This window comes from Diaphorina citri, unplaced genomic scaffold (genome assembly GCF_000475195.1).
Source record: "Diaphorina citri unplaced genomic scaffold, Diaci psyllid genome assembly version 1.1 scaffold3036, whole genome shotgun sequence".
NCBI classification, from domain to species: domain Eukaryota; kingdom Metazoa; phylum Arthropoda; class Insecta; order Hemiptera; family Psyllidae; genus Diaphorina; species Diaphorina citri.
Window position 1 is genome coordinate 7,941 of NW_007380448.1, and position 16,043 is coordinate 23,983.

The window sequence follows — 16,043 nt, forward strand, 5'->3', positions numbered from 1 at the left end:
CATAGGCGGCGATAGGGGGGGGCTTGGGGGGCTTAAGCCCCCCCAAAGTTATCAGGGCCTCTTACACTAGATAAAATTGGATTTCAGAATAATAATCCAAAACACCATTTTTTACTTTCCTTATCCTATAGGAAGGAAAGTGATGTAATCGGGTCAAAATTTCGATGCTCAGTTTTTAATGCCAAAACACGTTTTGAGGTTCCTAGAGCCTAAATCCAAAGTTTCAGCCATTGGTCCGTGTGTGTGTCTGTCTGTCTCTAAACAAAATATCTCGAGAACGGTAAGAGCTAGCGACTTGAAATTTGGTATGTATAGCTGTCAAATGTGACAAGGATGCGACGCGAAGCTTTTGGTTAAGATCGGTGCATTGGTTGGCGGCATTTTACCGCTTTTTGGCGGTTTTCGGTCTAGTTTAACAATATCTTGGGAACGGTATGAGCTAAAGACTTGAAATTTGGTATGTAGTTCACAAATGTGACAAGGATGTAGCACGTTTAGTTGAGATAGGTGCTACGGTCGGCGGTATTTTGATCGCTTTTGGACGGAAATCAACCGTTTTTTGGCGGTTTTCAGCTATACCGACTAAACGGTTAGAGATATATATGGCAAAAAATTAAAACAACTTTTTAGAAGAGGTTTGATAGAAGTAAAGAGAGTGTTTGGCCAGGTGATTTGAGATAATAAAGTTTAGTTTCGAAAAAATTAAAACAACTTTTTAGAAGAGGTTTGATAGAAGTAAAGAGAGTGTTTGGCCAGGTGATTTGAGATAATAAAGTTTAGTTTCGCATTCTGGAAATCTGTGTCCTCATTTCTAAAACATGGCGCAGTCGGTAGGATTTCTCTAAGTGGTCCCACAAGCAGGTTCGGTAGGCCTTTAAGGCAACCCGATTGATGGACTTACAAATAATAAAAAGAGCATGTTTGGCCAGATGATTTGAGATAATAAAGTTTAGTTTTGCATTCTGGAAATCTGTGTCCTCATTTCTAAAACAGAGAGGACAGGAGAGGAGAAAGCCAGCCGTTCCGAGAACGAACCTTAGCTGTTGATAAAGTTCACTCCTGATTCAATTTCCTCCCTCCTATAGGGGTTTGGAATTTAACTCATTGATAAGGTAGTTGATTACACCTCACTCACTCTTTAGAGACCTTTTGACATAATAATTATAAAATTGTTGGAGATAGGGGAGAGAAACACAATATGGCCCCCGTTAATTTTTCTGACTCACCTTATTGGCCACCGATTTTCTACAACTTTTTACGTAGGAATCGACCATTTATTCATCATTTTTACCCTAATGTGTAAATCTATTTTCACTTAAAAAAAAAAAAAAAAAAAAAAAAAAAAAAAAAAAATGAGATAGGGGAAAGACGCACAATATGAACCCCTGTTAGATTTTCAGCTTACACATAGGGGAGAGGCGCATAATATGGCCCCCCAGACTCACCTTGTTGGCTACCTCACTCTTGTCATCTATAGCGAGTAGACGTTCACTCAGATCCCGGCACTGATCCCATTCCCTATTGGCTAGATAGAGGTTCATCTTCTCAATCAGTGGAGGAGATACACTAGGGTACTGACTTAGGATACGATCCAGTTTGGATGGCTGATCAGACCGGGCACTGGTTGTTAGCACATCGCCTAGGAGCGCGTTCAGACATTTCGGATCCTGAGGTAGAATAGAATATGAATAAGAATACTAAACTAGTGGAAAAAAAAATATCTATATTTCGGAGCATTGAACCTTTGGCTCCACGTGGTGGTTTGGGAGCAATAGACTTTTGACCTTGCACGTGTGGCAGTTTGTTGGGAACCTCGGCGCACCCCGCACACTCTACCTACTCATATACGTTCCACCCCCGGCTGCGGCGGTAACCAATCAGAATCGAGGATCCTCGGTGACGTCTCTGCCTGGTACCTATTTCGAGACTTTGCAGCGCGTGCACTCAGGCTGGGTAAGATTTCCCCTCTTGGGAATCTTCGATAGTTGGGAATGCGCCATCAATGGTTTCGTACAGGAGCTACCACGCCATCTAGTAGGTAGTTAATTCGTTTTCATTTTAAAAGAGGAAAGTGAGCCCCAGAAGAGGGGAGTTCGGTCCTACTCGGGCTGGAGGCGGGTAACTTGTCTTTGAATGGTGGGTAAAATCCCCCTCACTATAAAGACCTCACTAGTGATTGTATAATGACGTTGCACCCCTTATAAAATAACAAGAAACTTCATATACTAAATCTAAAAAAAAAATCTAAATCATGATTTACCTATGTATAATTGTATATGTGGTCATTGGTCAAGCTGAGAGCTTCTTCACTTTTTTTTGTGGATATCACAGTATTACTAATAGGATAAGGAAAGGAAAAAAAAAAAAAAAAAAAAAAAAAAAAAACCAGGAGGGAAAAATACAAAATTGAAAAGTTACCTCAAGCAAAAAAAAAAAAAAAAAAAAAAAGAAACCCTCACCAAGGTAAGTATATTCTTAAACAGCGCGTTGGCGGCCTTGGTTTGTTTCTTGTTCATCTCAGCCCACGCGCACACTAGACGCGCATCAACGCTGTTTGCGTTCACCTTGAGCGCTTTTTCCGCAAGGCCGAGCGCTTTATCATGGTGCCGTGTGAAGTATAGACCGAGTGATGCGAGTGTTAGGGATTTCTCATTGGAGCAAGGTTGAGTTTGTTTGAGTTGGGCTTCCAGCTCGGAGATGACGCCGAAATCTGGATCCTGAAACAAAAGCGTGAAATAAAACTAAGGCGTGCCATGCAGAAGGTCCCGAGTTTAAATCCCAGAGACGATTTTTTTTTTTCGTATTTCGATTGCAAATATTTAGACGGGTTACTTTCTGGTGTCCCCGTGTTGACCCAGCACCTAAATCAGAAGTGTTGTGTCTCTTGTCGTCCATCTGTCGTCCAGAGGCATACTTTCTGGTGTCCCCGTGTTGACCCAGCACCTAAATCAGAAGTGTTGTGTCTCTTGTCGTCCATCTGTCGTCCAGAGGCATACTATTTCTATGAAGATTTTGTAGTTTACAATAATAAAGAGAGATGAACCATATTGAGATAATACAACAAGTTATTATTTTATTTTATTTGGGAAGGCAAATACACCACTCTCCTGCTCTCAGCACTTCTTCAAGCACTGGAACCCATACTTGGGCGCAAAGTATGTCACATCTAGTAGTTTCAACTCTCCATACTTCAAACAGTAGCGGTCCGCAATATACGGCTTATCTGCATCACTCTCCCCCATACCCGAGGCAGAGTCATGGCGAGTCAACTTCCCCGGACGAAATCCATCGCACGACACACCACGTGATGTACGGGACCGGGAATTACGAGTCGCCTTCTTCCGCGAATTGTACGCCAGACATTCCGAGCATGGGCATGCGTAGGCGGAGTCTATCTGAATACTGCTTGAACTAAACGAGGCGCTGGTTGACGCACATGTGAATGGAAGAACGAGCGGTCTGCGCGGTGAGTTCTGCGCAGGTTTCGTTTCTGTTCGTGCGCACTCGGCTGTTTTCGAGCATCCCCACGCTGAAGGCTTGTTCGTGTGTTCCCGCTCCGAAGGCTTCGCATTCGTGTTTCCCCGCCCCGGAGGTTTTGTGTTCGGGAGTTCCCGTCGGGCTTCGGGTGCACTCGTGCCCGCTGGATGAGACTTGCCACATTTGCAGAAGGATATTTTGGACGGGTTTCTAGATGTGGGACGGGAGCGGGAGTCAGGGAGCCTGGCGGACTTAGCATGGAATTGTCGGGCCGATGAGGTACTGTGTTGGCGTTTGTTCATGATTTTCCTAGGTTTTCGAAAGAGAAAATTTTGTTTTCGTATTTATTGTGTCCACAATTCAGAGGACGAGGAATGCAAATAACTCAATAGACGATATTTCGGTAAATCTTGGTTGACAGAATGAACGCAATTTGGTTTCTGTTATTTCGACAGTTTCAAAGACACATAGGATCTGAATTTGCCTAATTGTAGAATTTCATAACACATGGGCGGCCTTAAGCGAATGACGAAAATTTTGCTAATTTTAACTACTTATTCAAATCAAAAAAAATTTCCACCTATGTTCAAATTTAAAGCTCTATTTATATATTTCTAGTTTCTTGGTCACAATTGACAATCAATAAAAATTAGTACTATATAGTGGCTGTTAAATAAGTAATAGGTAGGTATGTGAAGAGATTCACCCAATCTACTTATGTAGGTAGTTTTTAGCCCGTCCTTCCTTTCTTACTACAATAGTAACAATGGTAATAATAAAAGGTAAAAGGACGGGCTATTGTATTTGCTTTGGTGTCTGTCTGTCTGTTGCCATAGACATAGAAGGACTTATCTAAACTTGGTCGACCTATATAATATGAAATCAAAGATCTTTTTACCAGGAACACGAAAGTGGTGGTGCAAATTTTGTCCAGAAAACTAAAAAAGCAAAAAAAAAAATAGTTTTTGTTTTTTTTTTTATGAATCTGAGATTTGGTGGATTTATTAGATTTATTATGTATTACCATGCATTTCTTATGTGAGTAAATCAACAGCAGGAGAGTGGCCATGTTAATATCTCCATCACTTCGACTGATATCATTCAGATGCCGGATTGCCTCAACATATTGTCCCGCCACTACATACACCAGGGCACGATACAGTTTGAACTCTGGTATGTGAGAGTGTTTGTCAGCTATAGGGAGAACTTCTGTGTAATGGTTGTTGAGAAGATGGTAGAAGATGAGTTGCTTATCTATTGAACTCATGACTGAGGAGTTTACTGTAACATCATAATAATAATAATGGGCTATTGTGTGAAAGGTAACCACTAGGCAAGGTTAACAGCTGAGGCACTCTCTACCACCTAACCCCCAATAATAAACTGTTTGGTGGAAGGTAACCACTGAGGTTAACAGAGGAGATGTTCTCTACCACTTAACCTTTAGAGCTCCATATTATAATGTAGTCAATTATTAATGGTGCTTATTTATACTGCTTACATAGGACTGAAAAGTCCCTTTACTCCAGCAGTAGGCTACTACTGTTATTGTGGTCAAATTCCCAAATTATATTGAGGATAAAATTCCATGTATCAGCTGGGATTGAACCCACACCCTCCTGTTTACCATGTGAGTGTCTTACCACTACACCACCAGGGCAGGTTAAAATACTTACATCACAGTTTTGTAAATATTATGCTGCAAATATTTTCTCTAAAATTATTTTTCAGGCAATGTTTTTCTTCATCAACTCAACAAATGTTCATACTTTGATTGATTCTTGTTGTAGATGTGTTGAAGGAATGTGCATGATAGTTTCAATTTTATTCCTTGATTCAGACAATCTTCAAAAACTTTCTGGAAAAATATTAAATAAATAAATAAATAATAAACTACTATATTTTCCTACTAGAAATGGAACCAATTCCAATGTTGTGCCATTTTGAATTTCCTACCTACCCAGGTATGGTTTAGTATACAGGCACTCTATCTCACCAAAGGAGAGGTTGAAACAAGCTCCAGATGAGGGGAGATTCCAAGAGGAAAACCTATGCTAACCACTAGACTACTGATGTTGGAATTAACTTACTTCAGCAAGTCGGGTTGCATACCCATTCCCTTCCAATTCTTTCTGTGTGACGGTCTCATACAAGTCAAGATATTTTCCTGCTTGCTTGTACAGAATATAAGACACTTCTTGACCTGAAATTAATTTGAACACAGTACAAATGAGTAACGTAGGGGATAGATTCCACAGTAACAGTATATTTATGATGTATTATTATGAATTACCATGGCAACAAGAACGTAAACACAAATGTTAGAAATAGAGGGCATTATTTGTGTACCATTATTGTGATAACCTTGAAAACTTCCATTAGCAACTGGCAAACTGTAAAGTACATAGTTACCCTCATTTAAAATCTATTTACTTACCTAAAAACAATAGGTAAGTAGGTGCAACAGGTTTTTTTTTTCCCACATTTCTTACCATTTATCATGAGTGAAAATTTCTTGAGCTTTGCTATGTGCTTCAACATTGTGACCTTCTCAGCAGTTCACACTACAATCAGGCAGCCAGGAACTGAATAACTGATGTAGATTGTACCTAGACTGATTGCATCAGGCACTTGTAATCACTGATAAGAAAATTTGTTATCTATGCAAGGTACCAAAATGTTATGTCCATCAAGAGATTTTATTTTCGTTTATGTATGTTGGAGGTTGAATATGAATGATCTTGATAATCATAAGAGTCTTGTTGTTGTTGATGATTAGCACTAAAAATAGTAAAAATTCTAAAAAATCACTTTGAATTTTTTTAACTGATAACAAAAACAAAATCAAATTTCAAACATTTCGCGGTTTTTAGGAAAACTTTCTAAAAAGCGGATAGAAAGGCGGCTCTAGTGTTTTTTCTAACTCTGTCCACTGTTTTCCACCTCCATGATTATCATCTTCGTAAAAAAAGTAAACAAAAACACTTGTGGAAAACTTGGACTTGGAAAAGTGAAATTTTTATTGGAAAAATAATTAGTTTAATTTAATTAAATAAAGGGCATTTCTTTTGTGAGTTTTGTTTATTCAATAGTCGGAGCTCTGTATTTGGTTCCCAAGACTTCAGGTTCGAATTCACAAACCCAGAGTTAAAGCCACCAAAAACATCCTTGTATAAAACCCGATCACTTCTCTCAACACAACAGTGTTCTGTTATCTTATCAAATATCAAGATTCACAAGTGGAAAACAAAGTTATCAGTTCATTTTCCACGTCATGGCTTTGTTTGTTCCCATAGGACATGTACTCGGGTTCATATCTCCAAGGACTTTCACCTTCGGTATCATCAACGAGTGATTGTAAGGATGAGTACTTTCACTTTGTTATCAGGAGTTGTGCAAGAGAAGATCCATAGCAACTGTTGTGATATTCTGAGAGTGAGTAGAACCTTCTTCACATTTTGTTTAAAATATTGAAATATTGGCTGTGTTCTATTTGTGTAACAAGGAATCAGATTTGTGTAACAAGTAAATCAGAAATTTTGACATTTAAAAGAAGTAGGTATGGTACCTACCTAGATGCATCTCTCTTAAAAGCTGTAATGGTACCTACAGAAATGTGATCTATTCAACAAAAATCTACACTTTTTTACTTTTCTCTCTCTAACATTGGCAAAGTGGTATGTTTTTCATCTCTATCCTCTATTTTGCCGTCGAATATCGAAGATGTTTATTAGATTGTGAATAATTTTTCAAATCAATTTATATCAGGATATAGAAGTACTAATAAATAGATAAAATCGTAGGATTAGTTAGCTTGGAAGGTAATGCGTCTGCCTAGTAAGCGCTAAGTTGTGGGTTCGATTCCTGTCCAGAGCATTTATTACTTTCTTTTTTTTAAGAAATACATCCAAGCAAGTGCACAAGTTCTATTGTCCTTTTTTCTTTGTTTTCAGACAACTGTTTGATATATTTGAGTCCATGCCCAATCTATCTCTAGATAGAATGAATGAGTACATCGGTTCTGCTGTTAACATGTGTACGGGTGTGTACATGAGTGTAGGATTCTTTGGCTATGTGGCCTACTATAAACTACCTAACCTGTCTGGTGAGTACAGAATAGAAGAATAAACCTAATCTATCTTTCGGGCTTGGGGACTTTAAACAGGGAGGATACCAGCCGGAAATTTCCCTTGCCAAAGAAATAGCAAAGGTTGAGTGCGGAGGGCATCCACTCGTAAAATTTTTGTAGCCAAAACCAAATGTCAGCCCAAAGCAATCACGCCAGGACTGATTGAGAAGCTGACGAAAAACGCCGACCCCGTCTGAACACGGGCATTTCAGTGCGGCATAGTGCTATCAAGTCTGCTTCTGATTCTAAGTAATATCCTATCCAGATCAACTTGTCATTTCCTATTAAAATCTGCCATCATGTCTAGAAGAAGAAATTATGAACTCCTTGGTAAGTGGAATTAAATTTAGGGAGGAGGAAAGATGGGTTAAGCTTCTAAAAAGATAATTGATAAACTAAGAAAAGCCAATCTTAGTGGTTTAGTGTTAAAGTTAGTCACCTGGAAATCAGGAGTTTGTGGGATTAATCCCAGCCTGTCACATGTTTTTTACTTTCCTTATCCTATAGGTAATGTAATCAGGTCAAATTTTCGATGGTCAGTTTTTAGTGCCAAAACACGTTTTGAGGTCTCTAGAGCCTAAATCCAAAGTTTCAGCCATTGGTCCGTTTACCTAAGTATTTATTTTTATAAATAATCTATTTTGTGTGTGTTGCAGGTAATGTTCTGCTTAGTTTCACTCCCAATGCTTCATCGGAGATGATCAAGTTTGGTTTCGTACTCTCTGTAGCTGTCAGTTTTCCTCTGGTTATATTCCCTTGTCGTGCCTCCATCTATTCCTTCCTATTTAGAAAGGTAAGTAATAAAACCTTACCTAGTAGAGTAGTCTAACACATGCTTTAAGTCAACTTCAAAATCTTTATTGGGAACCCCCTACTTGTGACATTATATCAAAAGTCTTCAAAGTATGCCTAGATTGCCTAGTTAGCTTGGAGGGTAGGGCGTCTTCCTTGTGAGCGCTAGGTAAAGGGATTTTATAAATAAGTACTATTATTACCCTCTCATCTTTTCTTCGATATTTGTTCATGTATAATTATGATGTTTTATGTCGATGTATACGCAATACCTACGTATTTAAAGTTTCTTAATATTCATTCTGTTGTTGTTCGCAGGCGCACACCACGCACTACGAGTCCATGACTCACAGTGCGATGACCGTGGGTTCGACGCACATTCCCGAGGCCCGGTTCCGATGCATTACCCTCTTCATCATCTTCATATCTCTACTGACAGCCATGATGTCGTCTAATATAGAACTTGTGCTGGGACTGGTGGGAGCTACTATTGGCATACTCATATGTGTACTAATGCCGACGTATATATTCGTGCGAATACCGGGGAAACAGACAACAGAGCGACTGTTTGCCAAGGTAAGATATCGAACTCCTTCAGGAGAATCTTGCCACTTAAAAAATCCAATATTTAGGCACCTGTTGGATAAATGAATAGTAGATAGATAATTGATCTAAATGAATTCCGAGGTTTCATTTTTTTTTTTAAAAAAAAAAAAAAAGAATTTGAGCCGAGTATTTTTTCTGCGATGGTCGATAGTCTCCGTGGGGGGTTAATAATCTATTATGGTCGCCGTTGTTATAGGTAGGTAGGTAGGTAGGTACTTAGCTATCTTTTGCAGAATATTTTCACATTTTCAATACATATTTCCATGGAGAAATGTTTCGTTATAATCCCCTGGGATTAAGCAGTATTCTGGTCAGATGGTCAGTGTTATGTTGTTTTCATATTGAAATATTCAATTTCAGTTCAATGCTCCGTTGAGCCCCGGGGCAGATTACATACGCGTACTACCACGTATCACATTACAATTTACAAAATACAAATTTAATGGAATAGGTAGATAATGGAAATTTGAATCCTGGCTTACAAAATCATCGATGAATAAGTAGGAGAGAGGGAGGGAGAGAGAAAGATAGAGAGAGATAGAGAGAAAGAGAAAGAGAGAGAGAGAGAGAGAGAGAGAGAGAGAGAATTGAATTGAATTGAATTGTTCATTTATTTTTCTTAAAAAACTATACATGGTTTCCAAACCTGTTGACCATGTCAAAACTCGCGACATCTTGGAAGAAACAAGAAGAGAGAAACGAGATGTACGTGTAGAACCAGTGAATCCTGTACCACCTGAATATGAAATTATCAAGGACCCAGTAGCCAACCCTGCTGACAAACTGAACCTAATAGACCCTCAGCTCATTCAAGCATCAGTAGACCTCATAAAGAAAACAAATTTGTTAGATTCTAGAAGTGCTCTAAATGAAAACATTGTCAACAATCCAATAAACCAGGATAACATACCTACCGTCATTGATTCTGAAATTCCACCAATTAACATTGTTCATGCCAATGAAAATAGTAGCCAACCCTAATGACAATCTGAACCTAATAGACCCTCAGCTCATACAAGCATCAGTAGACCTCATAAAGAAAACAAATTTGTTAGATTCTATTAGTTTGGAATCAAAAGATGCAACTCATAATGAAGTTGAAGATTTAGCGAGAAGTGCTCTAAATGAAAACCTTGTCAACAATCCAATAAACCAGGATAACATACCTACCGTCATTGATTCTGAAATTCCACCAATTAACATTGTTCATGCCAATGAAAAATCTGTAGACATACAGAACAATGCAAATCACGCAAATATCCAAAACGAAGCGTATATTTCCAATGGACAAAGTTCCTTCAGCGATAAAAATATTCCCAAAACACTTGACAAGAGTCAAGACAACCCAGTTCATTCCAAAAGCAGTAAAGACACTCTAAGCAAAGATATTGAGAGCTCTACTGCAAGTGATAAAACCATTCCTAATAATGGAACATTGGGTGAAAGTAAAACCAACGTTCCAAATTTACTGAACATAAATGATAGTATTAAACAAACTGATAGTATTAACCAACTCAACAGTGATCTCTTAGTCAATTCAAATAGAACTATATCTAGTGACTTAAGTCATAGTGATAATCATGTAAATAATGTCGCAAGTATTGTAAATAGTAACAACAGTGCAATTATTGTAAACAAAGATACTAAAAGTGATACAAATAATGTTAGTTATGTAAATAACAATGTAAATATGAATGGTAAAACCATTGATACTATCAATTCTAGTGATGTAAATATTAAAGATGATATTGCTAATAGAAATATTCCCTTTGTTGTAAATAATAATGAAAGAATCAACGGTGCTAATGGCGTCAATAGCAATATTGTAATTATAACCAAATTAGTTATGTAAATAATAATGTAAATGTGAATGGTAAAACCATTGATACAATCAATTCTAGTGATGTAAATATTAAAGATGATATTACTAATAGAAATATTCCCTTTGTTGTAAATAATAATGAAAGAATCAACGGTGCTAATGGCGTCAATAGCAATATTGTAATTATAACCAATGATAAAATCAGTTCTAGAGATGTAAATCGTAAAAAAATACTAAACACTAATGGTATTACCCATGATAAAGTCAATTCTATTGATGTCCATAGTAACAATGATGTAAATATAAATGGTATAACCAATCCTAGTGATGTAAATAACAATTTTGTAAATACTAAAGGTATTACCAATGATAAAGTCAGTTCTATTGATGTCCATAGTAACAATAATGTAAATAGTAATGATATAATCAATCCTAGTGATGTAAATAATAATGTTGTAATTATTGATGATAAAAATAATGATAAAGTCAATTCTATTGATGTAAATAATAATTTTGTAAATACTAATGGTATAACCAACGATAAAGTCAATTCTATTGATGTAAATATAAATAACAACAAGGTTAGTAATAATCAAAATGAACAGTGTGAAGTATCTGATTCCAATGGTGAAGATATACAGGTACCTCACTTGTTATCCAATCTAAACCACGAGGAACTAATGAAAGATTTACACCTGGAAAGTAAATTCAAAGACCATGTGTTGAACAATATTGTAGCTGATAAAGCGTAGAAGTAAATGCTTTACAAGTATCAAAGTAGTATTATAATATGTACATACAGTGAGATATATCAAATATTATGATGAAGATGTGATTGGACATTGAAGCTAGTGAGACTTACTTTATTATGGGCACTCGTTGCTATGTTGAAAGCCCAGAAATCAGGTGTATCTGATAGTTCATGATAGTGAGTGGCTAGCCTAATGGACCATAATCTCTCAGGTTAAACCTGTTGGATTAAGCAATGCGAGAGGTTCATTGGAATGCGGTCTCAGTTGTAAATTTCATAGTATTATATTTATGTCATGAAAATGGCAATCTAATTTGTGATCCACAGTATTTACTGTATAGATAAATACAAAACTTACCATTATAATAAAAGAAGATGCTGTTTTCATTTGCCCTACTTAATTTCTAGTTCTACGCCAGGGCCATAGGGGGAGGGGGACTCCAAAATTTTGGAGCATCCCCCACCCCCTCCCCCCTTGGTATATCACAGTTTGGAGTCTCGCCCCCCTCCCCTCGACAAAATTCTGGATGCGGCCTGGTTCGCCATCCCGTTTTGTCGGATATCGAATTCTGACAAGGGACAAAATATGGAAACAGATAAACTAAAGAAAAAAATTGCCGAGTTAAAACATAGAAGCATAGAACCCATTTCTATAGTTCAGCTTTAGTGGCCCACTCCAAGCTGAGATTTGGTCAGTTGGTCTGTACTGTTCATTATTATTATTATTTAACTCTTTTTATTTGGAATATTTACAAAAGTATAGGTACAATAAATATATACAGAACAACATGTCTAATGTTTTCTTTTATGATAGTGTAGGTAGTATATTATGTAAATGAGAGAGCATGTGTCTAAGAAGATATTAAATGGTGGAGAGAGAAGAAGAGGAAAAGGTTGAGAGGAAGAAAGATAGAGAGAGGGAGAGAGAGAGAGGGAAAGAGAGAGAGAAGTAAGAAATACCTACAGCAGAAATGAGAGAGGTAGAGAGAGAGAGAGAGAGAGAGATGTGACGGTTTCACATGAAAGAGAAAGATTAAAGTAAATACCTATAAACACATAGGACATAGGTAGGTACCAACTTGTGGGTAGGTAGTGTAGGTACATAGGTGTAGTATGTACATAACATTGTATGAGAGGGAAAGAGGTTTGGGAGGGATAGTTTTCCTTTACAAAGTCAGTGGGAACTGACACAAGTACCTACCTTTTACCTCATAACCTACCTATCTACCCACACAGATGCTAAGTATTTTCATCTTAAAAAAAGTAGGTACCTACATACCTACCGCTTTCACATTGTTTCCAGGTTTTTCATGTTTGATGTTTTAATTTCTGCCATCATAACATAGCATAACACTTTGCCTACTAGGAGTAGGTATATACTACATTATTGCATAGAATAGAATAGAACAGAATAGAATAGAATATACCTCATTTATACCAGCATAGATAAGCATAAAAGCTTCATTGTTGCATACCTAGGTAAGCATAAGCTGTTTAATCTTCTCGTCAGACGCAAGTAACCAACCACCTATACGATGTAGGTACCTATGTACGTTCATGGATGGCCAGCCAAATTAATGTATTTTCGGAGCTAGAAGCTATTATTCCATCTTACATACAAAGTAACAGTAAAACAAATCCTCAAAAAAAAAAAAAAAAACGCAATTTCCGACTACGATCAATAAATTACATTTCATCCTATCAACATCTTCCAATACTGGGGATAGCTTGCACAAGACCAAGTCTTTGGCCCTCCTTTCTAAATGAAACAATTTGGCGCCCAAACTGGGTTTCGAACCCAGAACTCTTAGGTCTGAACACCAATGCTCTACCGACTGTTATAATGATGTTAAAGAATGACGTATTGTCCTCACGAGACTAAGTGCACCCCAAAATGACTAGCGGAACGTGTGGTACCAGAGGGTTACCCGTCCAGATACCGACGTTGCTCATCTTAAGTGTTCCATCATGAACTCATTCATTCATCGTGACAGAAATTTTTTTCTTCCGAAATACTCGTATCAGTCAAGAAGAACAACGACTGGCGCCGATGATCTCCGATCCCTTCTCGGGTTTCTCCGCTCAGGTACGTACACTCGCGATCTCCCCTCAGGACGCAGGTTTCGAAGTCCTTCTTGAGCCAGGCTGGGTCAGGTAGGGGCAGGTCGGGGAAGGCCTGTTTCCGCTCGACGTAGTACCACGGTGCACGGACGTAGTAATACCAGGATATTACACGCTCTACTGGGTCACGCACCAGATTCACGTAGATCGGCTCGGGGAGGTGAAACCTGATGGGGGAGAGAGGAGGGAGGATCAGTATGGACTATGCCAACCTCAGTGGTGCAGTGGTTAACACGTTGGACTTTGAATCTGGAGGTTGGTGGTTCGACTCCAAGTCAAGTCATAAAATTTATCTACATAATTATGTAGGTGTAATAATTAGGAAACGATATTTGTGACAAGCTTTTAAGTATGCTTAACACAGTGAAAAATTCCTAGTATGGACTATGGAAGAAAGCAGTTGAAATTTACCTCCTACCTTCTAGTATAGTAACACAAAACCCCAAAGAAACGAGTATACACAGATTTGTAGATCTACTCAGAAAAAAGCTCTCTCTTTTGTACCATTGCATATCAAGGAGGAAAAAAAAGGTAGTGTAGATCAGTGTTTCTTAATTAGTTTGGCTCGCGGAACCCTTTTCGAAAGGTGAACATCTTTGCGGAACCCTGAACTTTCAAAATTGCACCCGCACCCCCACCCCCCTTATTATAAAAATATAAAAACACAACAGCCTAGTTGGCTGAAAGGTTAGTACGTCTGACTTTCAATCACTAGGTCGCGGGTTCGATTCCCGCCCGGGGCGAATTTTATCCTAAACAGATAAAGTTTGTTCTCGGAACAGCTGGCTTTCTCCTATCCTGTCATTCTTCTCTCTTCGATTTTGGGACGATAAGACCTTAGATGTTACAGTTCCCTCTATCAAACCTCTAAAAAAAGCTGTGTAAGATGAAATACCTAGTCTAAGATGGTCGTTTTGAAACTGCATTTTATCTAGTGTATGATTTTTCCAAAATATCTCGCGGAACCCTTGCCGTCAGCTCGCGGAACCCCTAGGTTCCGCGGAACACCAATTAAGAAACACTGGTTTATGCTGACGTCAATATCAGCTATGCTGACTGAACTAAAAGGAGGATTTTTTATGTATATTATGTATTTTTTTAATTGTGTTAAATGCTTGTCACAAATATCGTTCCCCGATTATTGCGCCTAGATAAATTTTATGACTTGACTTGGACTCGAACCACCAACCTCCTCGCATAGGACTGTAAAGTCCCTTTACTCCAGCAGTAGGCTATACTACTATTATTGTGGTCAATTTCTCAAATTATATTGAGGATAAAATTCCATACCTCGGCTGGGATTGAACCCACGCCCTCCTGTTTACCAGGCGAGCGCCTTGACCACTACACCACCGAGGTAGGTGATCAACTGATCATCCACTATTCAAACAAAAATCCCTCTCACCTGTTCATGTCGGGGGAGCCGAATGGTCTCGACCCGCTGAATGTGATCCCGATGAAACCCGAACCCGTTCCGAACACTCAGATGTCGCATGAGCTCCATAAATGTCTGCGACCCCACTTTGGGCACCCGATTGAAAAACAGCACCTCGTGACGGGCCCTGGCTGTGTTGTTCAGAGAGAGAGGGTCCAGGGGCTCCTCCTGGGGGAGATAGAATAGAATAGGATAAAATAGAATAGAATATAGAATCGAATAATAGGTAGGTATACCTAGTCGAAAACATAAAATCGGTCTAGGAAAGCTATTTTCCCTTTTGGGAGCGAAAAATAAGTTGGAAAACTTCTGTTGAAGTTGCAATAATGCAATTCAGTACCCGGCAGAGTATAAGCTATAAGCTACTGGTGTTCTTCTTTTTAAGATGAATCTTCACAAAGTCACGTCAAAATCTATCAGTAGGTATTTAAATTAATTTTAAATTTTTATAAAGCTATTTTCCCTCTTGGGAGCGAAAAATAAGTTGGAAAACTTCTGTTGAAGTTGCAATAATGCAATTCGGTACCCGCCAGAGTATAAGCTACTACTGGTGTTCTTCTTTTTAAGATGAATCTTCACAAAGTCACGTCAAAATCTATCAGTAGGTATTTAAATTAATTTTAATTTTTTATTATTTTCACAAATAATTTTTCACTTACCTGTATGTCATTGATTGAAATCATTGAAGTATCTTCTCTATTTACAACATCTGAAACAAAGAAATATAATAAAGTAAGAAAAAAATTACTTAGGTATTATGTACCTATAGTCTGGATTTATTATTATTTTTTGCCTGTAAAAAAGCTCTTTATTCTATTTACCAATGCCTAAAAAAGCCAGCCTAGTTAGCTTAGTTGGTAGTGCCTCTGCCTTGTAAGCGCTAGGCCGCGGGTTCGATTCCCGCCCGGGG

At 38.2% G+C, this 16,043-nt stretch overlaps 4 protein-coding genes across 4 annotated transcripts in view; 2 read left to right on the forward strand and 2 right to left on the reverse strand.

Annotated features, from left to right (window-relative positions):
* Nucleotides 1-6,906, reverse strand: part of LOC103519925 (tetratricopeptide repeat protein 21B) — a gene marked incomplete at its 3' end in the record, with an annotated part of 12,461 nt that extends 5,555 nt beyond the window's left edge. The window contains 6 exon segments of the mRNA XM_026831232.1: nucleotides 1,446-1,667; nucleotides 2,460-2,717; nucleotides 4,502-4,758; nucleotides 5,154-5,335; nucleotides 5,568-5,680; nucleotides 5,970-6,906. Coding sequence (XP_026687033.1) covers nucleotides 1,446-1,667; nucleotides 2,460-2,717; nucleotides 4,502-4,744 — 723 coding nt within the window.
* Nucleotides 6,752-9,303, forward strand: LOC103519927 (putative sodium-coupled neutral amino acid transporter 10). Its single transcript, XM_026831234.1, has 5 exons — nucleotides 6,752-6,828; nucleotides 7,431-7,582; nucleotides 8,263-8,399; nucleotides 8,717-8,974; nucleotides 9,274-9,303. Exons 1-5 carry the CDS (start codon nucleotides 6,752-6,754, stop codon nucleotides 9,301-9,303), a joined length of 654 nt encoding a protein of 217 aa, XP_026687035.1.
* A 334-nt stretch (nucleotides 9,304-9,637) lies between these two features.
* LOC113471804 (probable cyclin-dependent serine/threonine-protein kinase DDB_G0292550) lies at nucleotides 9,638-11,951 on the forward strand. The gene is made up of 3 exons (XM_026831235.1): nucleotides 9,638-9,949; nucleotides 10,206-10,667; nucleotides 10,844-11,951. The coding sequence occupies exons 1-3, from the start codon at nucleotides 9,638-9,640 to the stop codon at nucleotides 11,576-11,578; spliced, it is 1,509 nt and encodes a 502-aa protein (XP_026687036.1). The 3' UTR covers nucleotides 11,579-11,951.
* A 1,604-nt stretch (nucleotides 11,952-13,555) lies between these two features.
* Nucleotides 13,556-15,842, reverse strand: LOC103519928 (heparan sulfate 2-O-sulfotransferase pipe). Its single transcript, XM_008485015.2, has 3 exons — nucleotides 15,793-15,842; nucleotides 15,104-15,301; nucleotides 13,556-13,900 (listed from the first exon to the last, which is right to left on the reverse strand). Exons 1-3 carry the CDS (start codon nucleotides 15,814-15,816, stop codon nucleotides 13,556-13,558), a joined length of 567 nt encoding a protein of 188 aa, XP_008483237.1. The 5' UTR covers nucleotides 15,817-15,842.
* Nucleotides 15,843-16,043: the final 201 nt, after the last annotated feature.

Excerpts from the sequence above, each read along its gene's own strand:
- LOC103519928 (XM_008485015.2), bottom strand. The coding sequence starts at position 15,816 with ATGATTTCAATCAATGACATACAG. Across the intron at positions 15,302-15,792 it reads TTTCAATCAATGACATACAG|GAGGAGCCCCTGGACCCTCT; the intron begins GTAAGTGAAAAA and ends TATCTCCCCCAG. Across the intron at positions 13,901-15,103 it reads GGCTCCCCCGACATGAACAG|TCCATACTGATCCTCCCTCC; the intron begins GTGAGAGGGATT and ends AGGTTGGCATAG.
- LOC103519927 (XM_026831234.1), top strand. The coding sequence starts at position 6,752 with ATGGCTTTGTTTGTTCCCATAGGACATGTACTCGGGTTCATATCTCCA. Across the intron at positions 7,583-8,262 it reads TAAACTACCTAACCTGTCTG|GTAATGTTCTGCTTAGTTTC; the intron begins GTGAGTACAGAA and ends TGTGTGTTGCAG. Across the intron at positions 8,400-8,716 it reads ATTCCTTCCTATTTAGAAAG|GCGCACACCACGCACTACGA; the intron begins GTAAGTAATAAA and ends TGTTGTTCGCAG.
- LOC113471804 (XM_026831235.1), top strand. The coding sequence starts at position 9,638 with ATGGTTTCCAAACCTGTTGACCATGTCAAAACTCGCGACATCTTGGAA. Across the intron at positions 9,950-10,205 it reads CTGAAATTCCACCAATTAAC|ATTGTTCATGCCAATGAAAA; the intron begins ATTGTTCATGCC and ends CCACCAATTAAC. Across the intron at positions 10,668-10,843 it reads CTAAAAGTGATACAAATAAT|ATTAGTTATGTAAATAATAA; the intron begins GTTAGTTATGTA and ends AATTATAACCAA.